General features: G+C 39.6%; 1 protein-coding gene across 1 annotated transcript in view; it reads right to left on the reverse strand.

Annotated features, from left to right (window-relative positions):
• PKD1L3 (polycystin 1 like 3, transient receptor potential channel interacting) overlaps positions 1-27,829 on the reverse strand; it is a 42,251-nt gene that overhangs the window by 6,778 nt on the left and 7,644 nt on the right. The window contains exons 7-38 of the mRNA XM_062618218.1: positions 26,660-26,889; positions 25,616-26,020; positions 24,454-24,552; positions 23,688-23,737; positions 22,448-22,565; positions 21,636-21,843; positions 20,799-20,919; positions 20,408-20,549; positions 19,491-19,691; positions 19,092-19,237; positions 18,404-18,598; positions 17,431-17,556; positions 15,884-16,066; positions 14,689-14,813; positions 13,698-13,824; positions 12,421-12,555; positions 11,514-11,739; positions 10,903-11,096; positions 10,239-10,469; positions 9,914-10,015; positions 9,561-9,739; positions 9,068-9,214; positions 8,361-8,560; positions 8,014-8,240; positions 7,270-7,483; positions 5,802-6,030; positions 5,071-5,302; positions 4,540-4,636; positions 2,958-3,098; positions 2,122-2,307; positions 956-1,283; positions 363-496 (exon numbers count right to left, since the gene is read on the reverse strand). Of these exons, the coding sequence (XP_062474202.1) occupies positions 363-496; positions 956-1,283; positions 2,122-2,307; positions 2,958-3,098; positions 4,540-4,636; positions 5,071-5,302; positions 5,802-6,030; positions 7,270-7,483; positions 8,014-8,240; positions 8,361-8,560; positions 9,068-9,214; positions 9,561-9,739; positions 9,914-10,015; positions 10,239-10,469; positions 10,903-11,096; positions 11,514-11,739; positions 12,421-12,555; positions 13,698-13,824; positions 14,689-14,813; positions 15,884-16,066; positions 17,431-17,556; positions 18,404-18,598; positions 19,092-19,237; positions 19,491-19,691; positions 20,408-20,549; positions 20,799-20,919; positions 21,636-21,843; positions 22,448-22,565; positions 23,688-23,737; positions 24,454-24,552; positions 25,616-26,020; positions 26,660-26,889 (5,678 nt within the window). The remainder of the gene's footprint in view (positions 1-362; positions 497-955; positions 1,284-2,121; positions 2,308-2,957; positions 3,099-4,539; positions 4,637-5,070; positions 5,303-5,801; positions 6,031-7,269; positions 7,484-8,013; positions 8,241-8,360; positions 8,561-9,067; positions 9,215-9,560; positions 9,740-9,913; positions 10,016-10,238; positions 10,470-10,902; positions 11,097-11,513; positions 11,740-12,420; positions 12,556-13,697; positions 13,825-14,688; positions 14,814-15,883; positions 16,067-17,430; positions 17,557-18,403; positions 18,599-19,091; positions 19,238-19,490; positions 19,692-20,407; positions 20,550-20,798; positions 20,920-21,635; positions 21,844-22,447; positions 22,566-23,687; positions 23,738-24,453; positions 24,553-25,615; positions 26,021-26,659; positions 26,890-27,829) is intronic.

Raw genomic sequence — 27,829 nt, forward strand, 5'->3', positions numbered from 1 at the left:
GACAGACTGTTATTTGTACTTTTTTGTCTTAATTTTGTATTGATTAGCTGAGATATTGGTAAACATAATTTTTCTTGTTCCTGTTGTGTAAATTCTGGAAATAAGTTTCAGTATGTTTTCTTCCTCAGCAGATGACCACAGCATAAGCAAACATAAGATATTCCATTATGGTCTGTATTAATGTGATACTACATTTTCCTAAGTGGCTTATAAATTTTGTATTGATTCTGTTATGAGTAGACTTATTAAAACACTTCTGTTTACTGAATAAAGTAGGTAAACATTGAGAACATGTAAATCTACCCTCTGTAGGTGCATTGCTTGCTGTGTTCAGAAATGTGTAACTTACAAAAGGTTCTCACCTAAAGCATTGGTTTCAAACATCAGGCATACAATGCAGAACAGGTTCACATTGGCATTGTAGACTGTGAATTCAACAAACACTGCTCTTGTGAAGGTGTCTAGCCAGACATTGTTGAAAAGGTACTGGAGAATTCTGCATAAAAATGTACAGCATCAAATGGAGGATAGGGGTTTTTGGATATACTCACAGAGAAAAACAGAGGTAAGATTTTCAAGAGGACATCTGGTCTGTCAAGTCTGGGTATAGAGGATATTTTTACTATTAATGTAGGTTTCTTTTTGGCTCTTCTGGAGAAACAGGTACCAGATATTGGCCAGTGCTAAACCTGAGATGCATCAGGTATCCAACCATTTACCTCATACAGGTTAGGCGGAAAAGGTTCTGATTTGGGGCTCTGGTTGTTACCTAACATGGAGCAAGATGACAGGATCATAAACTACAATGATGGCACCACAATAGTATCTACAATATTCAGCACAATGCATAGCAGAAAAACTCAGGATGCAATCTGAAATGAATCTTAACTAGGGTAAAGAGCATCACTGACACCACAGCAAATACACCAATAATTTACAAGACCACAAGTGGTACCTGGAGGCATTCTTAGGATCAGTTCCCAGGTGAATCACGTATCCCCCTCCTCTGTAGATGGCAAGTTTGCCCCAGGTGGGCTGCCCTCTCAGTTTGGACTGACTCTGATACTGCCATGCTGAGCTCAAGTCAGAGGAGTTATCAACAACTGAAGTGTTCCAGCGCTCCCCATACACTGATGTATCTTCTGTTTTTGTGGAATATGGAGCATGGCATTCCTGAATTACATGCTGGAGTTCGGGAGAAACAGGGCAGGTGTCTCCTTTCACTCTTACTTGGCGAATTCGAGCGCTACCCACCAGCTTGGAATTGCCATCTGTAATGAATCCTAAACAGGAGATGGAAAAGAGCAGCACTGGCAATATGACAGAATTACTAATATTTCTTAATTTCATTCAGAATTTGCTGACACATTAATATTTTGCTATAGATTCTTTACTGAGAAACACTGTAAGTAAAATAGTTATGAAAATTAAGCCCTTGTGTTGATTTGAACTGAATTCTTAGATTACATCCGTATGTAACAGAGGCCAGTATCACTACCTGTGTTTTATACAGAAGGAAAGTGAGGTCTGGAGAGGAAAGGGACTTGCTTTGAATCACACAGCAGAGTAGCTGTATGCAGTGTTCATTTGGCCACAACTGGTCAGTGCCTGTCATGTCCAATAAACAGCTCTGCTAATGTATTTCAGTATTTACTCGTAAGCAGGAAAATGGGCCATATTTGTTACTGGATATGCCTAAGGAAACACAGGGATATTGCATAATTAGCTTTCACAGTGACCTAAGGCATGATGCAAACAGAGCTCTCCTAGGAAAAGCTTTATAGGGCCACCTGTCTGCCATTATTTTTTTGAATTACAGGAAGAAACTCATGTAAAATTGAGGCATATATATGAATATCTGAAAAAAAGTATGTAAAAACGTTACAGTGCAGAACTTTTGGTTTATATTAAATATAAGGAAAATATCAGAGCACATTAAACTTGGCATCAAGCTGTAGGGTTTTTGTAATTCATGAATATTCATATTATAAGAATCCATACTAGCCTTATACACTCCCAGTCTCCTTCTCCAGTCAAATATGCATGTGCAAGTAAGGGGTATGTATAAAAGATAATGTTTCAGAATCTGGCAAGCTGAAGTGAAACAATGTGACTCTGCACCTTTATATGATCCATAAAGATTTTTGACCAAGGTAGTGTTTGCCCATGTGAAAAAATCCTGATAACTGTAGACACTGTGGAATCCATCTGTAAAGCTGTTCTCAATGTGTTTGTTTAGGTAGTAGGAATTGGGATCTCTCTGCCCATAGGCAACGAGTAACAGCATCCATAAAAAACCCAGATAGGCTGGAAAACAAGAAGAGACAATGCATGTGAGCTCAGATTTAATACTGCTGTTCAGAAGAGATTGCATGGATGGTTACTGCTTATTATCATAACTTACTAGGTTAAGGAGATGCTTTGCTAGACTCTGACTGACGAGTACTAATAAATTTACACAAGCTACAAGCATATCACATTTGGAATGGCAACTGTAAATAAAATGAGAAGTCTAACTTTGTTCCAAGTAAAGTTGAGGTAATCTTTTTCCATTGTTTTTAGAGGAAGTAAAACTGGGATTTAAATCATTATCTGTAGATACTCTCTGCTTTTAGAAAGATGGCCTCCATCTGTTTATTTATTTATTTTTTTTATTTCAACTTCTTATCACTGACCTCCTCATTCTCCACTTTCTAATTCTTCATAACCTCACATGTAATCTGTTTCTTTACCATAAAATCAAGTCTTAGCCACACTTTTATCTCCAGCTACCCAGCTAATATTCCCACCTCCCTTCAGCTCCAGCTACCACTGAACAGCTGTCTCTATGCTGTAATGGCTGGAAGAAAGCTCAAGATACGCCAAAACTTTTTCACCCAAGAGAGCAATATTTTCACTGATAAAAGTACCGATGAATACTACTGAATACATCGAGATAATCTACATATGGATAATACCTAGGATTTCTCTGATGAGGGCAAATGCTTTCTGCTCCTTCATGCAGCTGATTTTCATTTTCTCCACATCAGCCGCAGGAGGTGGCAGGTAAATATTACTTTTACTGTCCCGTCGGGCTCCAAAGAGAGGGTGTGAATCCCCTGTGGGTGAGAGCAGTAACCCTGGAATTACTCAACAGATTGTCTATGTATGTCCTGCTTTTTGTTTCTTTTAACATTTTAAGTAACATTTCTCTTTAATGCTTTCCCTTATGAAGACAGGGAATGTGATTTAAACAGTTAGTATAGTAAGGCAAACAGGAGGAAAGGAGCTCACAAACACAGTGTGTTAGGTTTAGGAGCAGGTGTAGTCCAGTCCGTCTCTAGGCTGAGCATCTCAGAAGATGATGTATCCAGAGCCTGAGGCTGATCAGGGAGGAAGCTATATATCAGGATTCTTTGCTGTGCCCTAGGACTCCTGTCTGCTGGTGTCGGCTTTTCTTTTAGACATGATTGTGATTGCAGAATCCACTGATTAAATGGAATAATACAGATAATTGTGCTTGTGGGAAAGTATGTGAACTGAGAACTTTCATGAAAAACTTAAAGGAGGTGGTAAATTTCCCTGAGAGGAAGTTCTAGATATGCTTGCAAGATAAAGATCTACCAGTCTAGTTGAAGAGTGTATTTTGTGCTGCATCACATGTCTATTTTCACTAGGTTGTGGAATAGTTACAGACATGAATGCTGAGATGTCTGTACAGAACTAAACCAAGCCTCCTTGTATATCTGTTTTTTCTTACATCTGATGTGAGAGTAAAATATTTAAGCATGGTTACTGCATACTAATAGCACTGATTCATTCATTTTACTATAGTGGCTTCAGTCAGTTTGTCACATTTTATTATTTTCTTTTCTAGGTGTTACTTGAACATTGACAGACTGAAAAGTGATTTACAATTCTTGCAAGTGATTCTTGTGCAAGAATTTACAGTTCTTGTAAGTTCTGAAAAGTGATTTGCAGCTTTTTTACAATTCTTGCTCTAGTATGAATCAATATAGGAGAATATTTTTTCCTGACATAGGCAAGCCAGGGATGTAGGGGAGGAAGGAGCTGGGTATCCTAGCAGCAAGTATGTCCTCTAGTAACAGGAAAAATCTCACAAAAGGGCTTGGGGAGATTGTGCATGTCTATGTGCATTTGCAGCAGTAAAAGGATAAACAACAAGATATTATTCTTTTGATCCAGAACTTCTTTTCATAAATCTTTTTCACCTTTTGATCACTTCCATTAAGTGTTCTGCAAGATTTATCCAGCGTACAATGGTATGGATATGTTCTTTGTATGTTCTTCAACTGGCACAAAACTAGTTATTTAGGTTTGTTTCCACTTCCATGTTGATCTTGGGAATGCTGATAGGTAGGCACATAAAAAACACAACTCTTGTGGCTTTAGTGATTTCTGCTAACCTTACTAGCCAAGATTCAGGTATATAAAGACAAACAGTGAAGTTCTCAGTTGAACTGAGTCACGTATTTGTGCATAAAGTACCCCAAAAGCTTGCAGAACACTCTAATAATTTCTCACTTTATAGGCAGTTACCTGGTGCAGCTAAAGGCCCATCAACAGCTGTGTTTTCTTCATCCTCATGTTCCACCTTCTTCAGAACCAGAGCAAAGAAAGCAGCAAATCCCAGCACCTGGAAAGAATTAGCTATAGATTCACCATATGTCCATTTCATATGAAGAAGCTCAGTCTTTGACCTGGATCTCTTTGGATCCAGGCACTGCAGGAGAGCATGTGTACTTTGGCTTTGTTGAACTCATGCAGTTGAAGCTGATAAACCAGAGAACAAGTGCACAGTGCACATCCAGCTAAATTGACTTTGCTGTATTATACATCGTCCCTGATCAGAAACATTATCACCTTTTAAACTCTGACAAAACAAGGGAGATGAAACTAATGGAGTGAATATCAGCAAAAGACAACAGACCCCTCTAAACCCCCTGCTAGCTCTTGTTTTAAGGGCAAAGACTTTTCATTTTACATGTTAAATCCTGTGGTTCTTTAGAATACTTGTCTTCCTGAAATGATAAATAGAATGGCCAATGGCTGTATTTCTGAGGAACTCACCTTTAAGGGCTGTGTGATGAAAAGACTTTCCAAGAAGGAGATGGCCATGGAGATCAGCCATTTGATGGAGTTCTCCTTGCCGTAATGCAGCCCATAGAGCATGGTAAAGAACCCAGATACACCACTGGTGGCTGCAACCAGGAACCAAGCAATGAACACAAACCACCAGGGCAGCCCTTTGAAAGAAGAACTTTTCTTGCCATCACTGGAGGAGCTTGGAGTAAGGGAGAGCCTTGAGAGTCAACCAGAAGAGGAAAAGTCAGTTTGTAGTGGAACAGAAGCAAAGATCTCTTGTGATCACCATATAAAGGCCAGAGAGAGATAATTAGTGCTATTGTTTTCAATACTTCCAGCTTAATTATTGTATTTCACTGAAATACTTCAGTCTACTTATTAATTTGTCTTTATCCAGACCTTTTAAGAGAGTACAGAGACTTTGGAGCCAGTGATTATCCCAGCCCTTTAGTAGCATTTTATTGTAACATTCCATTTTGGTGGCAAAATGACAAAGAGTGATGATGTGTCATTATTGCTTTTGCGTGCAGTACACAGTGCATTGACATTTCTTTGTTGCTCCTACAATAGTATAATAGTAAAATATGTTTCTACAGCTATAAAAACCGTTTTCTAGCACATATTAAGCAGTAATTGTTTGGGCTCCGTCATCCTGACCACTTTGGAATTTACGACCTGAATTCACTTATTCTGAGAACGAGAAGAGAACTAGTTACCTCTCACTGATGGATGCTGATGAGCAGATCCTGTTCTCCAGGAGATTCTTCAAGTGCTGAACCTGACAAACAGCTTGTGCGTAACTCTGAGGCATCTGAAATTTATGGGGCCCCAGTAATTCTAGCTCCAGCTCTACATGCTGGAGTTGCATGTACAAGCAGCGATTGTAATCACTAGATTTCAGTCGCTCACACATTCCCTTCTCTGGAGTTGGGCTTCTTGTTTTTTCTGCAGGCCAAAAATTATTTCTTTATATTAAAAGAAAATCAGCATAGCTATTACTAGATTAAAATAACTGTTCAGTACAAAGAGGAGCAGAACTGGATCTTAAGATTATGAATGTGACAAAGTGAAGAGCAACATTTGAAGGGATATGTAAAAGCAGCTTTAGTAGTAGAGCTTAATTCTTTTCTGCTGGAATGAGCTGGAAGCATTGCCAGGAGGCAACTTGGTTAGACAGAGATCCTAAACCTCAACAGAGAAGTCAGGTAAGATCAATGTTAATTTGTTCATAGTTTACCTGTTCAATTAGTAGCTTGTTATGCTCATTGGAAAAGCCAAACGTGAGTCTTAATCAAATCAGTGGGATTGTTTACTCATATATTGTTGTTTAGTTGAAAATAAATGAATGCCTAACTTAAAAGTCAGACGGAAAGGAACAACAGCACAAGGCCAAGAAGAAAATAAAGGATAGAACAAAAGGACTGTGAAAAAACTGATATTTGTGAGTCTTTTTGCTATTGGATACTGATCCTGCTCCCAAGACTGGATGGTGGCTAACATTTAATTCTATAGCATAGGAATGGAGATTTCAGTGTCTACTCAGTTGGGCACTCAATGGTGCAGCAAAAGGACAAGAGGCAATGGGCACAACTTAAGACATGGGAAATTCTGTCTAAACTTAAGGAAAAACTTCCAATATTGTGAGGGCTGTTGGACAGTGGAGTCGGTTGCTCAGAGAATTGGTGAAGTCTTCATCTGTGCAGATCTTAAACATCTGACTGGGTAATCTACTCCAGCTGACCCTGCTCTGAGCAGGATTATGGACTAGACAATCTCCAGAGATCCCTTCCAACCTCAACTACTCTGTGATTCCATATTTGTCTTTGAGTCAGAATGTAAGAAGAACTTGGGTCATGACATCCAGTGATAGCACAAGGGGTAACAGGTTAAAACTTAAACAAGGGGAAGTTTAGATTGGATATAAGGAAGAAGTTCTACGCTATGAGGGTGGTGAGGCACTGGAATGGGTTGACCCAGGGAAGTTGTGAATGCTCCATCCCTGGTGGTGTTCAAGGCCAGGTTGGACAGAGCCTTGGGTGGCATGCTTTAGTGTGAGGTGTCCCTGCCCATGGCAGGGGGTTGCAACTGAATGATCTTAAAGTCCTTTCCAACCCTAACTATTCTATGATGACCATCATTTTCACTACAAAAGTTTCAGTAAGCATGTCACATTGTGTTGATTACCTTGTATATCCATAGCACCTAATGTGACAATTATAGGGTCATCCTTCTTGCTCTCATCATAAAGCTCTTGCCCAGCTCTGTTCTGCTGGCAGATGATGTCTTCAACCAATGCCAGAAGTGTGTTGATGTTAGTTGATTTTCCAAGATCTGATACTGAAGTGAGAGATGGAGCCTTCAGGGCTTTACAGAGTGAGTTGGCAATTCTTCTTATGTCCTAGAAAAGACAGCAGCAACACAGCAGTAACTCTGGCTGCAGTGACTTAAGCTAATGTGATCTGAAGGCACCACTGGCTGGGAGTTGCACTAATTGCTCAAATCTCCAGAACAGATAGGGATAGCACATCCTACAGAGCTGGATGTGACAGGCAGATTTCAATGAGTTCAGCAGGACAGCATTCAAAAGTACAGCTTGAGGACCTAAGATGAGAAACATGAAGTCTCTGGTACCTTTTATCTCCACTGTCTTGCTTAATGTTTGCTTTAACCCCTGAATGCAATGATGTTGATTGCATACAATAATTGTGCCAGGGCTGGAATGTAAATAGGCAGATCTTAACAAAGCCGGTGATTCCATGTAGATGGGTAAATGAGTGCTTTGCACCACCAGTGTATAATTGGCTTTTCGCTTCAGACAAACTGAAGATATCTGATGGAAGATTTCTGCTGTTAAACTGGGGATATAGGGTAGTGCATGGCAGCAGAGGGCAGTGCAGGACTCAGTAGGGAGCAGCTACAGTGACTTGCCTTCGTCACGGTCTCTGGAGTGAGTAAGACAGCCTGGGTGACCTGTGGGGTGGAAGGTAGGTTTGGGGACACTCGTCCGTTCTTTCCCGGCTTCTTCTCTCTCCCCTGTGTGGCTGGCCGGGATCGTACGTTCCTGAAGATCTGCACAATGATCAGGTTGATGGGGAACATGAGGAGGGAGCTCTCAAAGCCAATCATCACTTCCTGCCATGTGAACTCGATCTTTCCTGTCAAGATCAAATGGAGGGGATAAGTAAAAATAACCCCAGGACCAGTTTGTTCAACTATTCTGCCTCTGAATTCTGCTGCGTCTATTTTCCTGCCCAAGCAATGGTGAGGAGTGTTACCCAAATCCATTTTCTGCTCAGCTGGATCCTTTGGCACTCCCCAGAACATGATGCTGGTCAGCATGGTGCAGAGAAGCAGTGAGAAGCAACATGACACACGTTGGGCTCTTGTGAAGGAGCTGCGTGGGGAGCGGCTGAAAATGGAGTACCAGATGTGTCCGTCTTGGAAACCCTTGGAGGTCTTCATGAAAAACAGGTTGCTGGGAAGGAGGAGAGGGAAATGGATACTTAGAAAAGAGGGGGAAGAATAATGCAGTAGTTCAGGGTCCTGACCTGTCCATGCTTCTAGACATTATTAGATGAAATAATAACTCGGAAATTACCAAATATCATGACTGAATTTGTGTTGAATGGTCATAGCTACTTATGTCATTTCCTTCTGGCCTCAGCATGGAGGGTGAGCTAATTGTGAACAGTTTCTATATAAATTGTTAGGGAAATTACACAGAAGAGAGGATGTTTAGGTTTTTATAGGTCTTGTCAGACTATCCTTTAACATCAACATTTCCAGTGTGGTATTACTGTTAGGGTTACTATTAGACTTACTTAAACATACTTCCTCTTTTCCGTGTCCAGAGCAATTTGAGGGCAATGGAAAGACCTCCCTTGTTTTCATTTTTGTCTAGAGTGTGACCTTTTTTGCATACTTGCTTTTCTGGACTGATTGCTATCAAGAGTAAAAAAAATGTACATAAAATAGAAGGTACCTGAACTGCTTCATGTCCTGTTCTGTAGCTACCGGGAACACTTTATCTAGGACACATTCACCAATATCAACAGCTAGCCAAGAGTTACAGAGGAAGTACCATTTCTGATCCCATGCCAGATCATGGACCAACACTCGATTCACATACCTGTTGGAAAAAACATACAGGGCACACTTATCTGTAACTGAGTTGCGTGAAATTCAGAACTCAACAGGACTATGGAGGACAAATTCTGGCCTTTGGCTTCTCAGGCTGTGTCTAAACTGTAAGGCACAGAAAGCATTCCATCCTGTTTGGATGCAGGATATGGAAAGCACTCCTGGTCCTGCAGTTAAGCTTATGACTTGACCTGCAAAAATGAGAAACTAACACTTCTTTCCTTTCTAGAACTGTAGAAAGTATAATTATCAAGTGCTAGAGAAGGAAAACTGTTATCATTATAAAAAAATACTTGTGGATCTTTATTTCCCAAGATCTCCAGATCTCCACTTACCAGGATGGACTGTCCCCTGAATTATCATGCCACAATCTAATACTCTGTAGTTCCCCAAGAGGGAAGAAGGTACAGAGTAGGAAAACATCCACTCCTCCACGTTCAAAGACTGGTGTATCAGGATCAGTTAGATGGTGTGGCTCACTCTCTCCTTCCAGTCCATAGAGGGTAAGAGTCACCTGGAGAATAAGATGGCAAAGTGAGGACTTGCACATCTGGATCCTATGTATGATTATTCCTCTGTCATGCTCTTCCTGTTTTCATCAAATCTAAGGATTTTGTGGATTAGACATTCCATTTAAGCTGTCCTAAATGAGTGCCTAAACTGTCTTTCCGCACAATGCCATTGATACCTTAGAGGTTGTGGCTGCCCCACGGCGGTGTCCTGTAAAAACCGTCACAAGATAACGATACTGAGCAAAGGGGTCATTGTCTTCCAGTACTGTGATTTTCACCTGCAGAGTGACACAATACAAGTGGTGTGTTAGGTGTTCTGTAAGTATGAATTCCTTAAAGCTGTGGATAGGAGTTTGTCCTCTCATGATCAATACATATACTTACTAGTAAACAGAATTATAGGGAAGGGAATAGGACTGGTTGAAGACTTCCTATTAAAACAGGCTAGGCAAAGTAGGAATTGGCCTAAATACATTCAGTCTTTATTAGCTGAAGACTTACTTTGGCATCATCCTGGATGTCTTTCCTTCTAGCCCAAATAACCACAAGCACATATATCAGAAAGATGCATCCCACGGTTGTCACCACAACAGGGTTGTCCACAAATGTACCAAAAAGCTGTGCAGTTTTGCTAATGTCTATAGCATTGGGTATGACAAAGAAGGAACTCCCGAAGAAGGTCAGATGGTTGCAGAGGCACTGTGTGCTTCTAGGAGTTGTTTTTGGTCCTACCTAAAAAACAGAAAAAAAAATCCTGATAAAGTAGTTGACTTCCAAGTAGTACATAACTTACCAAGCAAATGAAAAGACAGTGCTGAGATTGGTAAGTTACTGTGAAGAACTACTACACAGAAAAGAATTGCTTGAGTTCCAATGAGGAATATTAGTTCTAATGTCAGCCAGAAGCAGGCATTATAATATAATACAACCTTGTCAGAATGGTCCTATTTCTTCTTATATAAGAGCCCATTCCAAGAAATTGAAATAGAAATGTCATTTGGAGCTTAGCCCAGTATGACTAAACTTCTTCAGTTTATTTAAACACCTCAGAATTATCTTTTTTTATGGTGTGATTTCAGTGCTATCATTTTACTACAAGATGGTGGTTATAATAGCTGGCTTTGAAGAGTATAATATAAACACTGTTTTATATGGGTCTACTTACATGACATCCATAGCTGTTCCAGTCCAACTGGTGCTCGTCCCAAAACACACAGCGGGATGCAAAACAAGTGACAGCTATAGTTAGCCTGTCATAGGCTGTGGAATCCATTCCCATATCTTGTAAAACCATGAAATAGTAGGTTCCCTCTCCAAAAATGAGTTCTTCTGGGCTAAGAACCCAGGTGTTTGTCTCACCTTGAACATAAATATTTTAGTTTCAATGTATATATAGAAATGCTAAGAAGTAGTATGCAGCTGTATTGCATATAATCAAATAAACAAACTGAAGAAACAGGGATGAAATAATTCTTAGCAACTCATTGTTCAAAGCATCCCACCCTTTGCTTCTGTTAGTGAACACTAATAGAACATAATACTAGAGACTGGAACCCTGAAGCATGACAGATTGAAACTCCTTTGAGAGGTTTCTTTCCAGTCAGATGCCTGAACTCATGGTCAAGGTTCATTCTGCAAATATATGCATGTGGTGTTAAGTTGTGGATGAGCACTCCCCATACTGACTGTACCTGGCTTGCTATGGGTGGTGAATGCCTTTTGTTTGTATGAGCTCAGACTGCACAGTGTCCATGGGTCACTAACAAGTTATCTTACCTCCAGCAGTTTTCTTACAGAACAGATGATTTTTCAAAACGTAGTTAGTTTCATTTGGATGATAAGCATACCCTAAGTAGAGTATTAGTGGAATGTCACGTTCCGATTCCAGGTGGATGACTATAGATGTGTTTTCTGAGGTAACATTGACTTGGAAAGTGCTAAAATTGCCGAGATTTAACAGAATCTTATCTTCCTGAGTTGCTGAAAGCCTTGGTAACATTATCTATTTTAAAACAGAAAGACATAGCTTTAAATACAGCAAAGCATCTTGCTTCTATTATCTGTGAGCACAATAAAGCCGTATGCTAGATTATCTTTTTTCATAATATAGGGACAGCATGGCCAGCAGGAATACTGGCTTCAAAGCAATTTTCTCAATACTCTCAGCTAACCTCTGAAAAGTTCATTTGAAACCTGTGTAGACTCATCCCAAAGGCTATAACCCGTGGTGCATTTCTCAGCTAAAAGCTGAGGTTATGACTGAAACACTGACTACATGAAGTGCATATACAAATGATTTGGATGTCAGCTTATACATCAGCTAAGACGTCCAAACAGTAGTAATACAAACACATAGTTGCTGGGTAATGAAATAAGGTATTACATTGTGTTTTGGAATGACTGTAATCTGGACTCTTTTTCTACAACCATTAGCATTCTCATATCCATTTAAATGAAGAATAAGATACCTCCTCTCTAAGACATAGATACCTATTATTTCATTTGTCACATCACACACATCCACTATCACAAATACAGAGACCAACATCCTGTTATGTGATGTAATGAACACTACCACCATTTGCAGTCATCTCACAGAAGATGATAACACAAATGGGTGTTCATTAACAGAAAAAGGAAAAAATGAAAAAAGAGGGAGAGGAATAGGAAATAGTGCATTTACCTCAATGTTCTCTTTGAGATTGCTGACTGGTATCATCAAGCCATCCAGACTGGTTAGACTTAGACCTCCCACTGTTCCACTAATGTCAAAACTGGTGTCACTGGAGAAAAATGGGTTCATGGCAAAGCTCACCATCTGTTAGTAAGACATTGACAGTCAGTTGAGCTGTTGCCCATATTTCTTATATTCACACCTTAAATTGCTGAATAGTGAAAGCTTGAGTTCAGATCCAAACACAACCTAAAAGAGGCCTGCATCCAGATTTAAGTAAGAAGTGGCCTTATCTCTAAGGTAGGTTAAATACAAACCTTGAAAGTGATTTTGGTTGTGAAATGTGCTATGTGTACAGCAATGTTTATTGTTGTCCATTCCTTGTCACCCTTTTGCCTTTTAGACACCAGATATCAAAACACAATTGCGTAAGCCTTTCTGAATTAACTGCACCAAAGCTAGGCTGTGGCACCCCTCTTGGAATTAGGAACAGAAGTCTGCATCTGCTGTGATAGCAATACGTGGAAGAGTATGTTGAAGTCATTGGTCCAACAATTCAGGAGCCTCTTCTAGTGCTCAGGTGAGTCAATGGATATGTTTTTCCATTAGTTTCAGTGGGCTCTGGGCATTTTCTAGCACAGCTGAAAAACTTGCAGTGAAAAATATTTTTTTTTTGCATGTATTTCCTGAGAGTGTCAGATCAACCAGAGAGGTCTTTAAAAATGTATTATAAAAATATGACAATAATATAAAGTCTATTGCTCTGAGGGGGAAAACACCATCTCCTAATTCAGATGGGGGATGTGTTATTAGCAGGATATTTGCAGAACTTTTGTCTTCTGTAGGATCTGAGTTCCTTAGACTCACCTATTTCTAGCTGGGATGAGACAGGATTGCTGCAGGTTAGTGTTAATGGTGACATGGATTCTGAGCTGTTGTGTCCTCCACAGAGCATGAGATGTAAACAAACAGCAAATAGGTTTATAGGTGTTGATTCATTCCATTGCCTCGTCTAGCCATGCAAGTATGAATCATGGGTGTATGTGAGGGGCTGATGGAATGGGGAATTTAAGCTTTTCTCCTTAGATTGCTGAACCAACCTCATGCAATTAAGCTAAATGAAGTCTTCTTTGACCAAAATTATTTCAAATTACTTTCTTGGCATGACAGGAGGGATGACTTGTGTGTTTGTGTATTTACTGTAAAAGGAGAAAAGATTCTAAAACTGCTAGATTACAAATGTAAGTTGCGTATCATATTGATTCAGACAAAAGCTGTTTACTTGCCCTTATATCCACTGTTTCATCATCAACTCCTGGAACACTGAGAGAGGAAGCAGATGGGAGAGTAAAGCTAGCAGAGCTGGAGTCGGAGATACTAATGGATGTGCGATCCATGTTTTCTGTTTGTAATCTGTACAGTTAGGGTTGGAGGCAAGCAAAACAGTAAAAGAAAGAGGAGGCAGAGGGAAGGAAAAAACAACAGAAAAGAACGTCAATAGCATGGACTTCATATCTGGAGGAAAAGCTTTCTAACTCCATGAGTATTACTTAGTTGCAGAACTATTTCTAACTCTGCCAGTAAATGCTTTGTACATTAATCTGTATTCCACACAATGCTACCACAGAAGCATAAGAAAAAAAGATGGAATTGGTTTATCTGGATAGGAGCTTGTACCCAGCGATGTGTACTTATGTGAAAGACGTACCTGGTTTCTCTGTGAACGTGCCCTTGATTTAAATATACAGTTAAATGTAGATGGCTGAAACCCAGGCTCTAGGGAAACAATTTAGGGATGATTCCAGGGAATGGCAAATGCTTGTCAGGATGCTTTTTTTTTTATTTTTTTTAATTAATTTCTTTTATTTGTTTCTGCCAAGCTGGTTGCAATTGTGTATAGCATGTCATTGGAAACTTGGAAAGAAAGAAAGCTTAACTGACATGACATGAATTTTCCACGTAATTTCAAAGGTAAGCGACTACTGCCTCATCCAGGAAATAGTAGTAAATTCTCTACTGGTCAAAGAAGACACAGCTTGAGCATTTTTCTAAGTTGCTGTTATTGAAGCTAATCAGAGTCCAAGCTGTTATTAGTATCAGTAATGACAGCCTCTTTGCACTTTTGTCAAATAAACTACAAAAACATGCTGTTGTCATATAAGTTGTCATTATGCCACATATTTAGTTGGGTAGTTCCATTTAAGGGCAACATAATGAATACTTGGGCAAATTTGATTAACTGGGAGGAGCCTGGGTGGGAGACCCTGTTACTGTTACCTGTGTGTATACATTGTGGCAGAGGGAGTGGTAAGGACTGTTGGTTCACCATCTGGTTCTTTACCGAGCAGAAGGGCACTCTGTAGATTTTCAACTGTGTTCAGGAGCTGGTAGGACACTGAAGTCTGGAACAGGATTAGAGGATAAAACTTGCAACAGAGCTCTTCAGAATCATCAAAAGGCACATTACATCCTTTAAGGAATAAATACTGATGTTCAGTGTCCTACAAAGCTGGCAAACTTGGTGATGTGCTACTTTAACTCAGAGAAAGTTATTCCAATCAATCAGCAGTTCAATTTCTGTAATTCTTATTAAAACATTGCAGACAGGAAAAAAATATTTTACAGCTTTTACTTTTATGTTCTATTATTTATACCTCTATGCAATGAAATTTGAAGCACTACAAACATGACATCAATTTAATTCAATATATTCTTGTACTTCTGAACACTAATGCCCTTTAGCAGCAAACTTTAGGGTTTAGTTACTTGCAGAAGCAAGAATGCATTGTGTGTTATTAGTGTGTTATCCCAGGGGAGTCTGAACAGTTCCTAACCTTTTCTCTCAGGTTAGATTTATTTCATGCCCTACTCCCTTGCAGTGATGATAATTAACAAACTGAAAATTAATAAACTGGACATACCCTAAAGTATGTGCAGTCACACAAAGGAAACTGTGACAATTCATGTTTTGATAGGAAAGGATAGGACAAAACAAACATTGCATAATTCTGAGTAGAAAAACAGAGTGGGCTTTCTGGAAAAGTGTAAGCAGCAACCAGAGCTGATTCCAGCTTTGAAGCAGTGGGGCCACTCAGGAATATTGAATACCCTTGGCGTCCCTGAATTATGAGGGGAAAGGAGGGTATAGAAGGAGATCTGAATAACGTCTGTGTGTGCTTGTCATCCATTAGAGATCCTACACTGCTGCTGTGTTCCCTGGTACTCTGTCTTGTTCAGCCTCAAATGTAACAAATCTTAAGAGGCTTCTATCATCTTTGTTAGCAGACCTCGTCTAACAGGTCTAACTAACTGTGGAGTTTTGGCTGTTCCAAGTCCATCATGGTGTGACACCATGAACCCTACCCAGTGCCAATTTAAAAATATGAGAGCCAGCAGACCTCTTACAGACCCTCCAGAGGAAGCGAATGTTCACCCAAACAATCCACTACAACCTGAACCAAAGCAAAATTACCTGTTCTGCCTCTGGCACTGAAGTGTTGAGAGCTCTGGTTCCTACAGAAGCTTTAAGAACATTGCTCACTGCATTAAATAGGTAATCAGCTGCATCTTTTAGCTTCTGATCATCTCTACTGTCCTCTGTGTTTACAGTGAGCAAGGAAGTACTGACAGCTTTTAGGATGTTGCTCGCCTCCACCTGCATGGGAAACAAGGGGAAAAGTTTTATATATGTTGGTGCTGTAAATGACAAAAGTGACACGTGTCATTTACTGAACATTGCAACATAGGTAATCACATTATATTTGTGGCTAATGCTGTTTTTACTATAATTATTTGTGCTGGGGTAATATTCAAACACCAATAAAGATGATATACTAGATGGTACACTAAAACATAACACAGGTGTGAAAAATGCAGCCTGCTTCTACAAGTTTATTCCATAATCAAAATTAATAACATCTGAATGAAGCTTGTGTGTCAAACACTGGGCAAGGATACAGTTTAGATATACAGTAATGTTGTAAACTAGGTTATATTCTTGAGTGGTGTGTCCAAAAAATACCACTATAATGTCAAGTGACTGTGTATTTCAATCTCAGTTTTCACAAACCCTATTGGATTAACAGCAAGTAGTACCTTTGGCCTTATGCTGTGCTGAGTGCCAAGGGAGAATAAGTCTTACAGTTTGTATTTGGTGCCTGAATGCAGCCAGTGATTGCTTGGTGATTGTGAAAGCACTGGCCAGCTTTCAGCCCAGGATGGTGAGGGAGCCAAGCAAATTCATTGCTAGCCTGAACATAGCCATTCCCACAGTCTGCAAACATTTAGCAGCCTTACTGTAGGGTGAGTGCTGAATCTGAGCTATGCTCTTGTCTTGCCAAAGTTAACCACATACTGCTGAAATGCTCCCAAGCCATTGTCTGGCTGCAACTGTATAATACATCAGAAATCAGGACAGCTCCTCTTATTGCCAGCGTATTTGTGAAACTTCCCCAGTAACAGTTTGTTCTGTCCTCCCATGTGCTCACTCACTCCTTATGCATAAATAGCATAATCTACTGATAGTGCCATGTTGCCATGACATTCAAGAAATACTTTCATGAGGCTAATCTGAGCATTTGTGCCCAGTTCCCCTGAGTACTGACAAGTCCCTGTCTCAGTCAGAGCTTGCTACATTCATTTCGTGACAGCACATGGATCAGGGACAAATGGATCTGGAAAACTGTAGATAAACACTGCTGGACAGTTTTTCTTCAAGATAAAACATACATCCTAACAAGCCTCTGACTAAGTGAAGATTTCTCTCTTAAAAATGTATCCTAAAATGTAAGATGCTTATGCCCTGAATTGTAGAATAAATATCTGAGTAAATATCTGACTAAATTCACTTACTCTATACAGCAAAAATATATTTCCTTCTGGTCAAAATACACATGCTGGTGCAGTTGAAAAAATGGGTAAGAACAGATAATCGTAAGGCACTGAAACTCTTCCAAGGTCAGCGGGGTGCGATAGTCTATACTGTTAGTGTGAGAAGGTATAATACAGATTGCTTCTTACTTGTGCTGAGACAGACAGCTCTTCACTCCTGTAAGTGATTTCTTTCAATACTTCTGACATCTTAAGAGCAGTCTTCATTGATGTCACATTAACAGCAGAGAGAGTTGTCAGCATCAGCCCTCGGAGCTTGGGATGAAAAGACATAATTAGGCAAAAGAATAAGGTGCTTATTAGGACTGTACAAATAGTGCTGTACATTGACAGCTAGGCTTGCTGTAAATTATGTGGTAGAGTAAGACTCTACAACAAGGATCATTTGAACTGATACTAGGTCTACTGACAAGATGCCACTTGCCTTAGTAACTGTGTAATCATGAGATTTATGTTACCTTCCAGTACAGAGAATTTATATATTTAACAACCATTAATAGCAAGGAGATTTACTTGTGAGAATTTGTACTAATGTATGTGAATTACTTTATAAATGCCACTTCCAGAGAAACCAGAGCTATGATTGATGTTACTCCAGTAATGAATCATAACTGAAGGGTACATTGCATTTCCCTAGATCTTTTAATCTGAAGGACTCAAAGCACTGTACAAATAATAACTGAAGCATAAGCTGGTAGCTTAAATGAACAAACTAAAATTACCTGTCATTTAGTACTTTTGGGGAAAATTAGATAAGATATTTATCCCACAGAAGAGGCCATTTTATTAATATTTAAATTGTTTGTTGAAAATCAAGTTGATTTTAAGTTTTCAAACACCATCCAAATTAGTTTACATTAATGAAATAAGAATTGAGAATAAATTATTTTACTGATGGATGATAAGCCAAATTATTTATGGGGGGAAATAGTGAAAAATAGCTGAAACCTGTCCCAAACATTGAGACAGATGCTGGAAACTTGAAACCTCCATTGATTTCAGGTGGTGATATATGAGTTTTTTTATTACTTAAGAGCTGTCAAAGAATATGAACAGCCCATTATATCGCACGGTACTGCAAGAAAACAAGTGGCTGGCTGACCTCTTTTCGTGTGTTTGTCTGTAAAGATACGTTAAAGCTTTCCTCTTGGCTCTCCTGGTTAAGGATGGAGGTCACTGACTTATATAGCTGGAAAAGACTCATGCTGTTGTTGCTGTCTTTCAGGATGGTGTTTGCCTTCTCAGATACAATAGCCTGCAGGGTCATGTTCCCATCAATCATATCTGCATGTCTAACCTGTGAAGAAATCGGATACACTTTTAACATTGCCAGCGCTGTTATAATTATCTTTGAACTCCTTTCATGGTCATCTTACTGACAGCCTTGCTGGAGTGGAACAGAAAACTTTGTGTTCCCCAGTTTTTAATGGTTTAGTTTTAGTGGTCTGATGAGGATCTCCTTACTTGAGCACTGGGGAAGAAGCAATTTTCTGGGGTCTACATAGAATAACTCCAGTCTCACTAAATGCAGCTTATGCTGCCCAATGTCCAAAGAGATCATCTTTTAAACTTTATTCTAGAAAATAAACTTTATTCTAGAAAAAGGACAGTGGGAGGTTCTTTTGACTACCTTGAGTCCGTAGGGAATACTCTCTGTTAGATAGGAAAATGGTCATTACGGCACATTAAGAAGGAAGTGATATGTATAAAATAGGAATAAGCTCCAAAAGTGAATTGTGGGTTAGGTATCTACTTGAGAGGTCTTGAAATTAAGTTATTCTACTGTGTACCTTCACTGAAGCATTAGTTTGAACTGTATCTCCAAAGACGTTGCTAACAGTAATTGTCAGATGTAAAATGAAATCATTTTCCTCTTCTCCAAGTGGAAGATAAACTGGGAAGAGTTCAGGATCCGGACCACAGTCCAGGAGAGAATCTGAAACAAGAAAGAGGGAGTCACCTACCAGATACCACATGTGTTGGTATATTTTTAAACAATATTTCCTGTTTAAAACCAATGTGTCTTTAAACATTGGACTCCCGACATGCTCTATACAGGCCCAACTGAATCATTGTTTGTCTCCCTGGGAGCAGAGCAGCTTGTGCCTTTGCTCTTGTTTGCATCAGTTAACAGAGCTCGCTAGGAACAGGGAGAAGCAGTTAGTCAAACAGTTCACCTCAGGACTTACTTGGTTTCAGGTAGAAGCAGTATGTGAGCTGCCTGTTGTGACTAGATTGGCATGAACCTGCCAAGCAAGGAGCACTGCAGGAGACTGTGAACATGGTGAGCACTGATCCCTGCTTGGGAGACACGGTACAAGTGGGGATCTGGGGCGGAGGCACGGTGCTGACAAGGTATGTTTCCTCCCCGTAGCCACGCTGAGTCATTGCTGGGAGTGGAAGGAGCAGAGCGTCAGCAATTGATCTTGCCTCAGCAGCACCGATCTTCAGACATTAATCTAGCCTGCTTAGCAGTGATGCTGTTTGTGCAGGCACCAGGAACATCAGGTGGGACTAATCAGAAATGAAAACCTGCTACCGAATAAGCCGTAAGAGGAAAAGTACTATTAACAGCATAGAGTCACAGGATGGTTTGGGTTGGAAAGGACCTTAAGATCATCAAATTCCAACCCCCTACCATGTGCAGGGATATCTCACCCTAGACCATGTCACCCAAGGCTCTGTCCAGCCTGGCCTTGAACACTGCCAAGGATGGAGCATTTACCATTTCTTTGGGCAACCTGTGCCAGTACCTCACTACCTCACAGTAAAGAACTTTCTGCTTATAAACATAGTAGTGTTTGCATTATGAAGCAAAGCTGTATTATTTGTTCAAGCATTTAGCATAGCTTCATTACCACATGGGCCTTAACGAAGTTATTAACAGCTTGGAGTAAGAAAACTGAATTTGTCCTGCTGTGCAATAGCCCTGAACAAACTTAGCTCAATTATTTTAAAGAACCCACATATAAAGTAACATCTTTCAACTTGTGGACTAATTTAACTTCATATTCATCAGCAAGGCTCTGCGTGTGTAACATCAGTGTGATGTCACAACAGCAGAGACTATCTCAAAGATAGTCTGAAAAACCCTGCTCGCCCTTACCTGTTACTTTAATCTGAAAAGCTTCTCCCTGTGTCTGCAAGAAGGAGCAGTTTATTCTCAACAAGGATGTGTTGCTTTGAAGCAAATTCAAAGAGTTCTGCCAGAAACCAGTCAGGCCACAGGCTGGAGGGAGGGTCATAGGCTGGAAAATCAGAGAGGAAAGAAAATATGACACTAGAGACACTTGCTCTGATTTCTGTTGTGATGTATCAGGAGCAGGGTGGTAGGTGCCCACCGTTATAACCCCTCCCGAACCAGAAACCATCTTGCCTTGGTCTTCACTGTTATTTGCAGAGAATCCATCTGACAATATAACACTCTTATGGCTTTCCCTCAGGATAGATGTTTGTTTTAATGTGCGCAGTATTTCTGGTGAATGGGGTGCTCTCACCTTAGTTTGGAATGTGTTATCTAAATACCAGTTATAATGTATGGCCTGGGAGTCCTTCTGTCCAGAGACACTCAAAACAACGTCCTCACTAACATTCACTGGCTTGCAGTTTGCCTCACACCTGTAAGGAAGTAAGATGGTATTACACAGGGTAACTGTGTGGGATGTGTGTCTTTGATGCTGATTGGTTTTATGCAAAAGCCCTGCAATACAAGACAAATGACATATGGCTAGCAAATGGTAAAATACTTGATTTTAAAGCAAGAGTTTTAGGAACCTTCATCTCCATTTTCAACATGACTGTGGCCCAGAACCCGCAAACTATTTCACAAAACTGATTCGGGCTCTCAAATGAACCCTGCTTCTGTTTAAGCCTTACATGATTGTTTGAGTAGATCATTGAACTGCCACTGTTCTTAAGCCACTAGACTCTTGAAAAACAGGCTTGAAGAACAGATATTTTTAAGGCAGTAATGTGTATCTGGGTGTCCAGTACAAACATCAGACATACCTTATGGCATTTATTCCCATTATTTCATTGCGATTTGCATATGGAAATATTCAACATTGAAAGGATATAGTGGGGTCAAAAACCCTAAATGGTTTTGGGAAGAATATTATTCAGTTTATAAAAAGATTTTGTTGAGAGATATGGACTGGAAGATGCAGCAAGACCCATGTTGTCTGTAATTCATATGATGATAATCCCTAAAATATGTCTACAACAATAACTACATTATCACTTTATTATTATTGTAATTATTGGTAACAGTGACCTTGCACTACTTTTGTGCAGTAATAATATTAAGCAGTGAATACTTGGGTTTTAAAACAAACCTGATTTCCAGTTGCAGTCCTTGTTTTGCAGTCACATAGAGACATTGCTCATCCTGCCACTCTTCATTGCCATGGTTTTGGACTGTAACTGTGACAGTCACTGCTGATTTTGGAGTAGGGAGGCAGGAAGGTGGGATTTTCACCTCACTTTGATTGGTTAGGATTATCTGTTGCTGCACACATTTGTTCCACGCAGCCCAGCAAGCTCCTGCACAAACATTTCCTTTATAATTAGAATAGGCATAACATCCCAGGTCCCCTATAAAGGACTTCCCTGCCATAGGTTTCAAAGAGATTTATGGAGCAAACAAGTTTCCGAGACGCAGTTTAAAGAGTGGGTAATCAGAGTTCAGAGTACAGACTGACTTCTTCAAAGTAATACATGAGGTCAGGGATAAATATGGGGGTGGAACACAGATGTCCTGAATCTCAATCAGTTTTCAGCCAGAAAAGTTTTTGTATCATGTTTAATGCTAATTTTTGCTGGTTTATTGAGACACATGTACCTTGGAAATGCCTAACTATGTAAGTCATTTGGGATTAGTTCTTGGCTATGAGGGTGAAGGCTTAGCTCTTGAAAAATGAAACCTTTGGAAAAAAACAATGAGTATTAATCCATATTATATAGAATATAGTTAGTTCAGTGTTAAAACCAGGGTAAAGTAGAAGGACATTCATGTACAGTGAGTGGCAAACATTAAGGTCAGAGAGTAAACTATCCTCTAGTCAGATTTTCACATGATCTGACATGATAGTGAGCTTGTTACTCATCAAATAGAAGATGATTTGTAAAGTTTAGGAAAAGCACATACCACAGGACCAAAGAAAACTGGAATTACTGTTGTTGTCTGGCCAGCCAAGTGTAACAGTTGTGAAAGGATCCACATGGCGACTTGGTTTAATATATATTTTGCTTTTTCTTTTGTGATCCTAAATAATAAGCAAATATCAGTTAGAACAGGAGCATGTATAAACACGTATCTTACTTCTTTATCATGAAAAAGTCTTCAAGTTTAAACTCCAAATCAATGCATGCAGATCTGCAGTTTAAATGATATCTCCCTGTATGTGGAACGGGAGTAACAGCTATGGGAATAAAAGCAGATGACACAGAGAATTTCTGTGGCAAAATACTCCCAAATGAAAAGTGGCTCAGGAGCCCAGCTCAATTTTCAAAACTAATGCAGGTATTTAGGAAACAAATTCCTCTCAGTTTTCCACTTCCGGATGAAGACTTTTAACCCCTGGCTAATCACTTGACTTCTAGTACCTCTTCTAGAACATTCCTTTTTTGCCTGAATTGGGTACATTACAGCTATAAAGAAAAGAAGGAGGTGGCTGAATTTGTCTTTCTGTGCAACAAACTGTGATAACCTTAGTTCTGAGTTAGATTTATATCTCTCTGATCCAATATATTATTACAGGCAATCTGTAAAGCATCATGCCATCTTGTGAAGCAGCACGTCTTCTGTAGCAGACATTTGTCTGCTAGTGTTATACTTAAAAACTGGACCTTTATGAGAAAAAAATATTCTATTTAGTAACTTTATTAAAGTTTTGCAGCTGCTAGCAATTGGTGTATCATTAGTTACTCAGCTTGCCATAAATTGGAAATGTCTTCTTTGCAAAGTAACTTAAACATTCCAACACAGAAGCAGAAAACACTTAGAAACAATATGTTAATATATTAAACTCTGCTTGAAGTATAGCCCCTCTAAGACAGCTTTGCTTTAGTCAAGTAGATAATTAAAGAAATTCATCTAAGCACATTGCAACTTCTAAAACTGAATCATTGTGAAGAGTTCATTTTCTCTAATCTTGTAATTGTTACTTGCAGTCTGCTATGAATTGTAGATTGAATGCCTGTAAACACATTTGTCTCAGAGGCTTTTATTGTAGATTTTATGTTAAACCATATGGGGCACAGAAAATCTAGTTCATAATTGAGCATACTACAGATAGTTCTTTTCATTGTCTTATGCAGCACTTCTACTGATAGGAAAAATTTCTAAGCATTCCAATCTTAAAGAAAGATCTGTAAATAATGCTTACAGTTGTCCTTTGGGTATTTGTTTCAGAGATGCCTTTTTCCTTAACAGAATCTGTTTAATACAAAAAAGAGCCAAATATTTTAGTGGTACCCATGAGGCTTTCAGACATATTAAGTGAATGTGACTTAAATACACAGGGTTTGATGACCTGCAGTCTGAAAGATGTGCTGTAAGAATCAGACTCTAGAACTGCGATAAGCAGCTTAGTTACAATAGGCAAAATTGCAACAACAAGCTAGTCACATACTATAAAAAAGATGATCCTGATTCTTCAAACATAATGGTGCAAATCAAAATAAATTCATATGATGGGGTTTCATATACATCCAAAGAAAAAATGAGGGAAAGCACAGGAAAAGTATCAGCGAGGTTAGTACTAAAGTCACCATATTACTGGTATAATCTGCTTTTGCAAACGTAAGGATGAGCCATCTAGAAGCATTTACCGACAGTAATTTATGAGACTGCTGTGATGCAAATATTCCCTGGTTTCAGAGCTATGTCCCAAGCTGTAAATTTCACTAATTATTTCTAGGACAACCAGCAAATGTGCGATGTGTAATATATTCAGGCTGATTATAATTTATGACTACTTCAAAGCCAGAGAATCTGCCTTCATCAGAAAGAAGCCGCCACATATGTTTTCAGCACTGTTACTGGAAGGAAAGCAATTACTAGATGCAAACCATAAACACTCCATGAAATGTTCTGATTGCAAAAAGACATGTATGTGGTCAAACCCAGCCCTGTCAGATTAATGCAATTACCTTTTTTATGAGAACTGTTTGCCAGCACATTGATGAACCCAAGATCCACACTCATGTTTGAGAAGGCATTCATGGCCACCACTTTCACTAAGAAAGTACCTAGAGAAGACAAACAGCCAGTTAAGAATAGCAGTGGGACCAGTCCATCATGTTTGGGATATAAAATCCAATTCATGAAGAAAATCCTATTCTTTTCTGTTAATAGCTTTGAGAGTTTTGTGGTGAGTTTCCACTGCTGAACGGCTTTTTGAGGAATGTTATTCCTTTTTATCTCAGCTCTTTAATAACTCAGCTGCCTTTGTCCTAGGACTTGCAATGCTATTCTTTGTCAGCTGCCTATGATATTACCACACAGGAGACTAGGGATGTGCAAATAACTGCAGTCCAAATGAGTTTAGGCATCTTGAGAGAGCAGCTGTCTTGTTTGAAAATTTCTGGCTGAAGGGAAGGGATGTTCAGATGGGTATAGGGAGACCCAGTAACACTTTCAATATTGAATAATTTTAAAACATAAAATGAAATGATGATTCACTTTACTGTTCCAGCTTTGGCATGGGATTTTAATAGTTCATTAGAGGAGGAAACTTTTTTATCGTCTGCCACTGAGTTAACTCTTAAGTACAATCTCCTTAATCTCACATTTTAAAGACTCTGATTTCTTAATAATGGAAAGAAAAAATTAGTAAAAAGCTTATTCATACATCCAACAAAACCTAAGTGTTGGAGATTGACACAGTGAAAAGCTCCCCTTTTCTTTACTGAGATCTCCCAGATTATTGTTTACTGTGGTGTAAAATGCAGAGGTGTGTAGACTCAAAAAGTTACACAGATGGACAAACAGGAGGAAAAGGTCATCATTTGTACTTAAATTAGCTTGTGTCATGAAAAAAGAAACCCTGGTGCACCATGCATTTTTACTGCAAAAATCGGGTGAATCCTTGATTTCGGTCTCTGTGTGGAGAGCCATTTGCCAGTTTAGTTTATTTGCTCACAAGTGGGTAAGATTGTGCTGTTCACACTGCTCTGCAGACCAAGTCTGAGCAGTTAGAAAAGCTACCAAATTCATCTGTACTGTAATTCCCTTCCCTGGGATGCTGTTTCGAGAACTCCCCTCCTCAGCTGTGAGTGTCTTGGAAACACAGAAGATGTCAGCATGCTGTACCTTCAGAGTGTATGGGGATGACGTACACCCGAGGTTCCCCGTGAGGGCCATCTTCTTTGTGAGAGTGAGTTTCATTAGATCCAATCACCTCAAACTTCAGCTTATCTGGGGCACCATGAGCCACAGAGACGTTCACCTCCAAATCCTCCCCCAGCTGCAGAGTGTGAGAAACTAGTGCAGCATGGAGACCAGACACTGGCTCAATCAGGTGAATAGCAATGCTCTCAGAGATCGCTGATGCGGTTGTGTTGCTGGATGCTTGGATTTCCAGCTGATGTATCCCTGGGCCTAGCAGCTCTTGAGAGGTGCTGTCAAGTGTCAGATTGTGAGGGACAATTCCTTCCTTTGCACTGGATTTAGTGAGCGTCATGTTATCTGACAGTATGATGTAGGTCACTCCATTGCCTGCAAAAAGACAGTTCAGATTTCTCACAGTTTGCATAGTAGGCTGTTGGATTGTGCAGTGTTCAGGTATTGTAAAGGACTTCCAAGAGCACTGCAGCAGTGCAGTCACTTTTAATAAAGTCACTTCAAGTGCTTTTGTGCCCCTTTAGACTCCCCATTGAATTCTGTCATGTTTTCTGCTGGGAGTGTTAGGGCAGTCAAAAGAATTGAAGCACACACTGCTGAATTTTAATTTTTAAGCATATATATGTGGATTCCAAGAATTAAATGTACACCAGAAAATGTGATCAGCTCAGTGTGGAATCCTCATACCCCCAAGAGAAGCAATTCTATGGATTCCTATCTTGAAACATGAAAATATTCTTAATTGCTTCATGTGTGTGACTAAAGTTATGCTCATGCTTTGTCATTTCTGTGTAGAGGGAAAAAAGGTCTTATACTTATGGTTGAGGTGGTGTAATAGCCCTGAGAAAGAACCCCTCCAATGGAGCTGAGCATGCAGTTGCAGGAATATAACAATTAGAGGGAAAGCATTCACTAAAAGGAAGCATTGTTCTGCATAATGAAAATCCTGCTTCTATCCCATGGGTGGTGTAATGTTTATCCTGGCATTTACATCATGCAGATAATTACTCTCACCTCCATTGAGTTCAACTTGAATCCACAACAACTCCCCATACAGTGTACGGCAGTGAGAGCTGTTCCCAGTTTCATACTGGCTATAGCACCCAGTAATGCTCAGTCGATCCATCTTATCTTGAACAGTCACCTGCTTCTGTGCCACTACGTGCCATTCACTGGTGGTGCATTCCGCAAAGACAGTGAACTCCCCAGGAGATGAGTATCTGTATGTGACATTGCTGACCAGTCTAGAATAGAAAGAGAACAGCTGCTTGTGAAATACTGTCCTGGGAGGCCCTTAGCCTTAAGTGGTAGCAGTGGTCACAGTTCCCAAGCTTCTGACTCAGCACTCTCTCTGTAATCCCTCATCTATTTATGTAGAATTTTTAGGGCTGAAGAATGTTGCTTTGTTCCAGCTACAGAGTCATTAAAGTTGTGTACTGGGGTGGTCATTCTCAAAGCATATCTTATAAGGGTAGGTAGATTGTGCTGTAAAGTAGGTAGATTACAGTTCAGTAACGCGCAACATGAGATCTGGGTTGTGATTTTGGCTCTGAGCACAGACATGTGACTATGTACATTAGGACATGTAACAGTGCTCTTAATTCTCTATTCTTTATTTTACTCGCTATTTATGGTCTCTTAGATAAATCAGTGGAAGCTGCTCAGCACATTGTCAGAGAACTCCCTTGGGTTTTTATTTATGTGCAGCTACTTCTACACTTGCCTATGAAGAGGCAGCAAAAACGTCTTTTCACTCCTGGGTCTTGCGCAGCTCCAGTCATGATATCAATAGGAGATGAATGGGTATGAAGTCTGTGGTAGCTGCTATTATTACTAACAAGCTTAGGGAGATAGTCAGTGGACCTAAGAATGTCCTTCTTGAATGACATACACCATGGAAGGCAAATAAATACTATTCTTGCCACTATTCTCTCTGAACCTTTTATCATCTTATCATGGTACCACCTAGCAAATGCAAAAAAGATCAGGGCATATCATCCTTGATAAAGCATACTTTTCATTATCTGTTTGTTTGAATGAAGAAAAAAGTTTCATTTTAGAGCATGCCAATGACAAGATCAGGCCAGAAAAGACAATTTAAGAGCGAGTTTCAGACTGGACACAGAAAACAGATAAGCATGACTGTGAGTAACTTAGTAGGTGAGGTAAAAGATCTTCCCATAA

This window comes from Pezoporus occidentalis, unplaced genomic scaffold (genome assembly GCF_034315485.1).
Source record: "Pezoporus occidentalis ecotype Australia unplaced genomic scaffold, CSIRO_AGI_Poc_V1 ctg20, whole genome shotgun sequence".
Classification (NCBI taxonomy): Eukaryota; Metazoa; Chordata; class Aves; order Psittaciformes; family Psittacidae; genus Pezoporus; species Pezoporus occidentalis.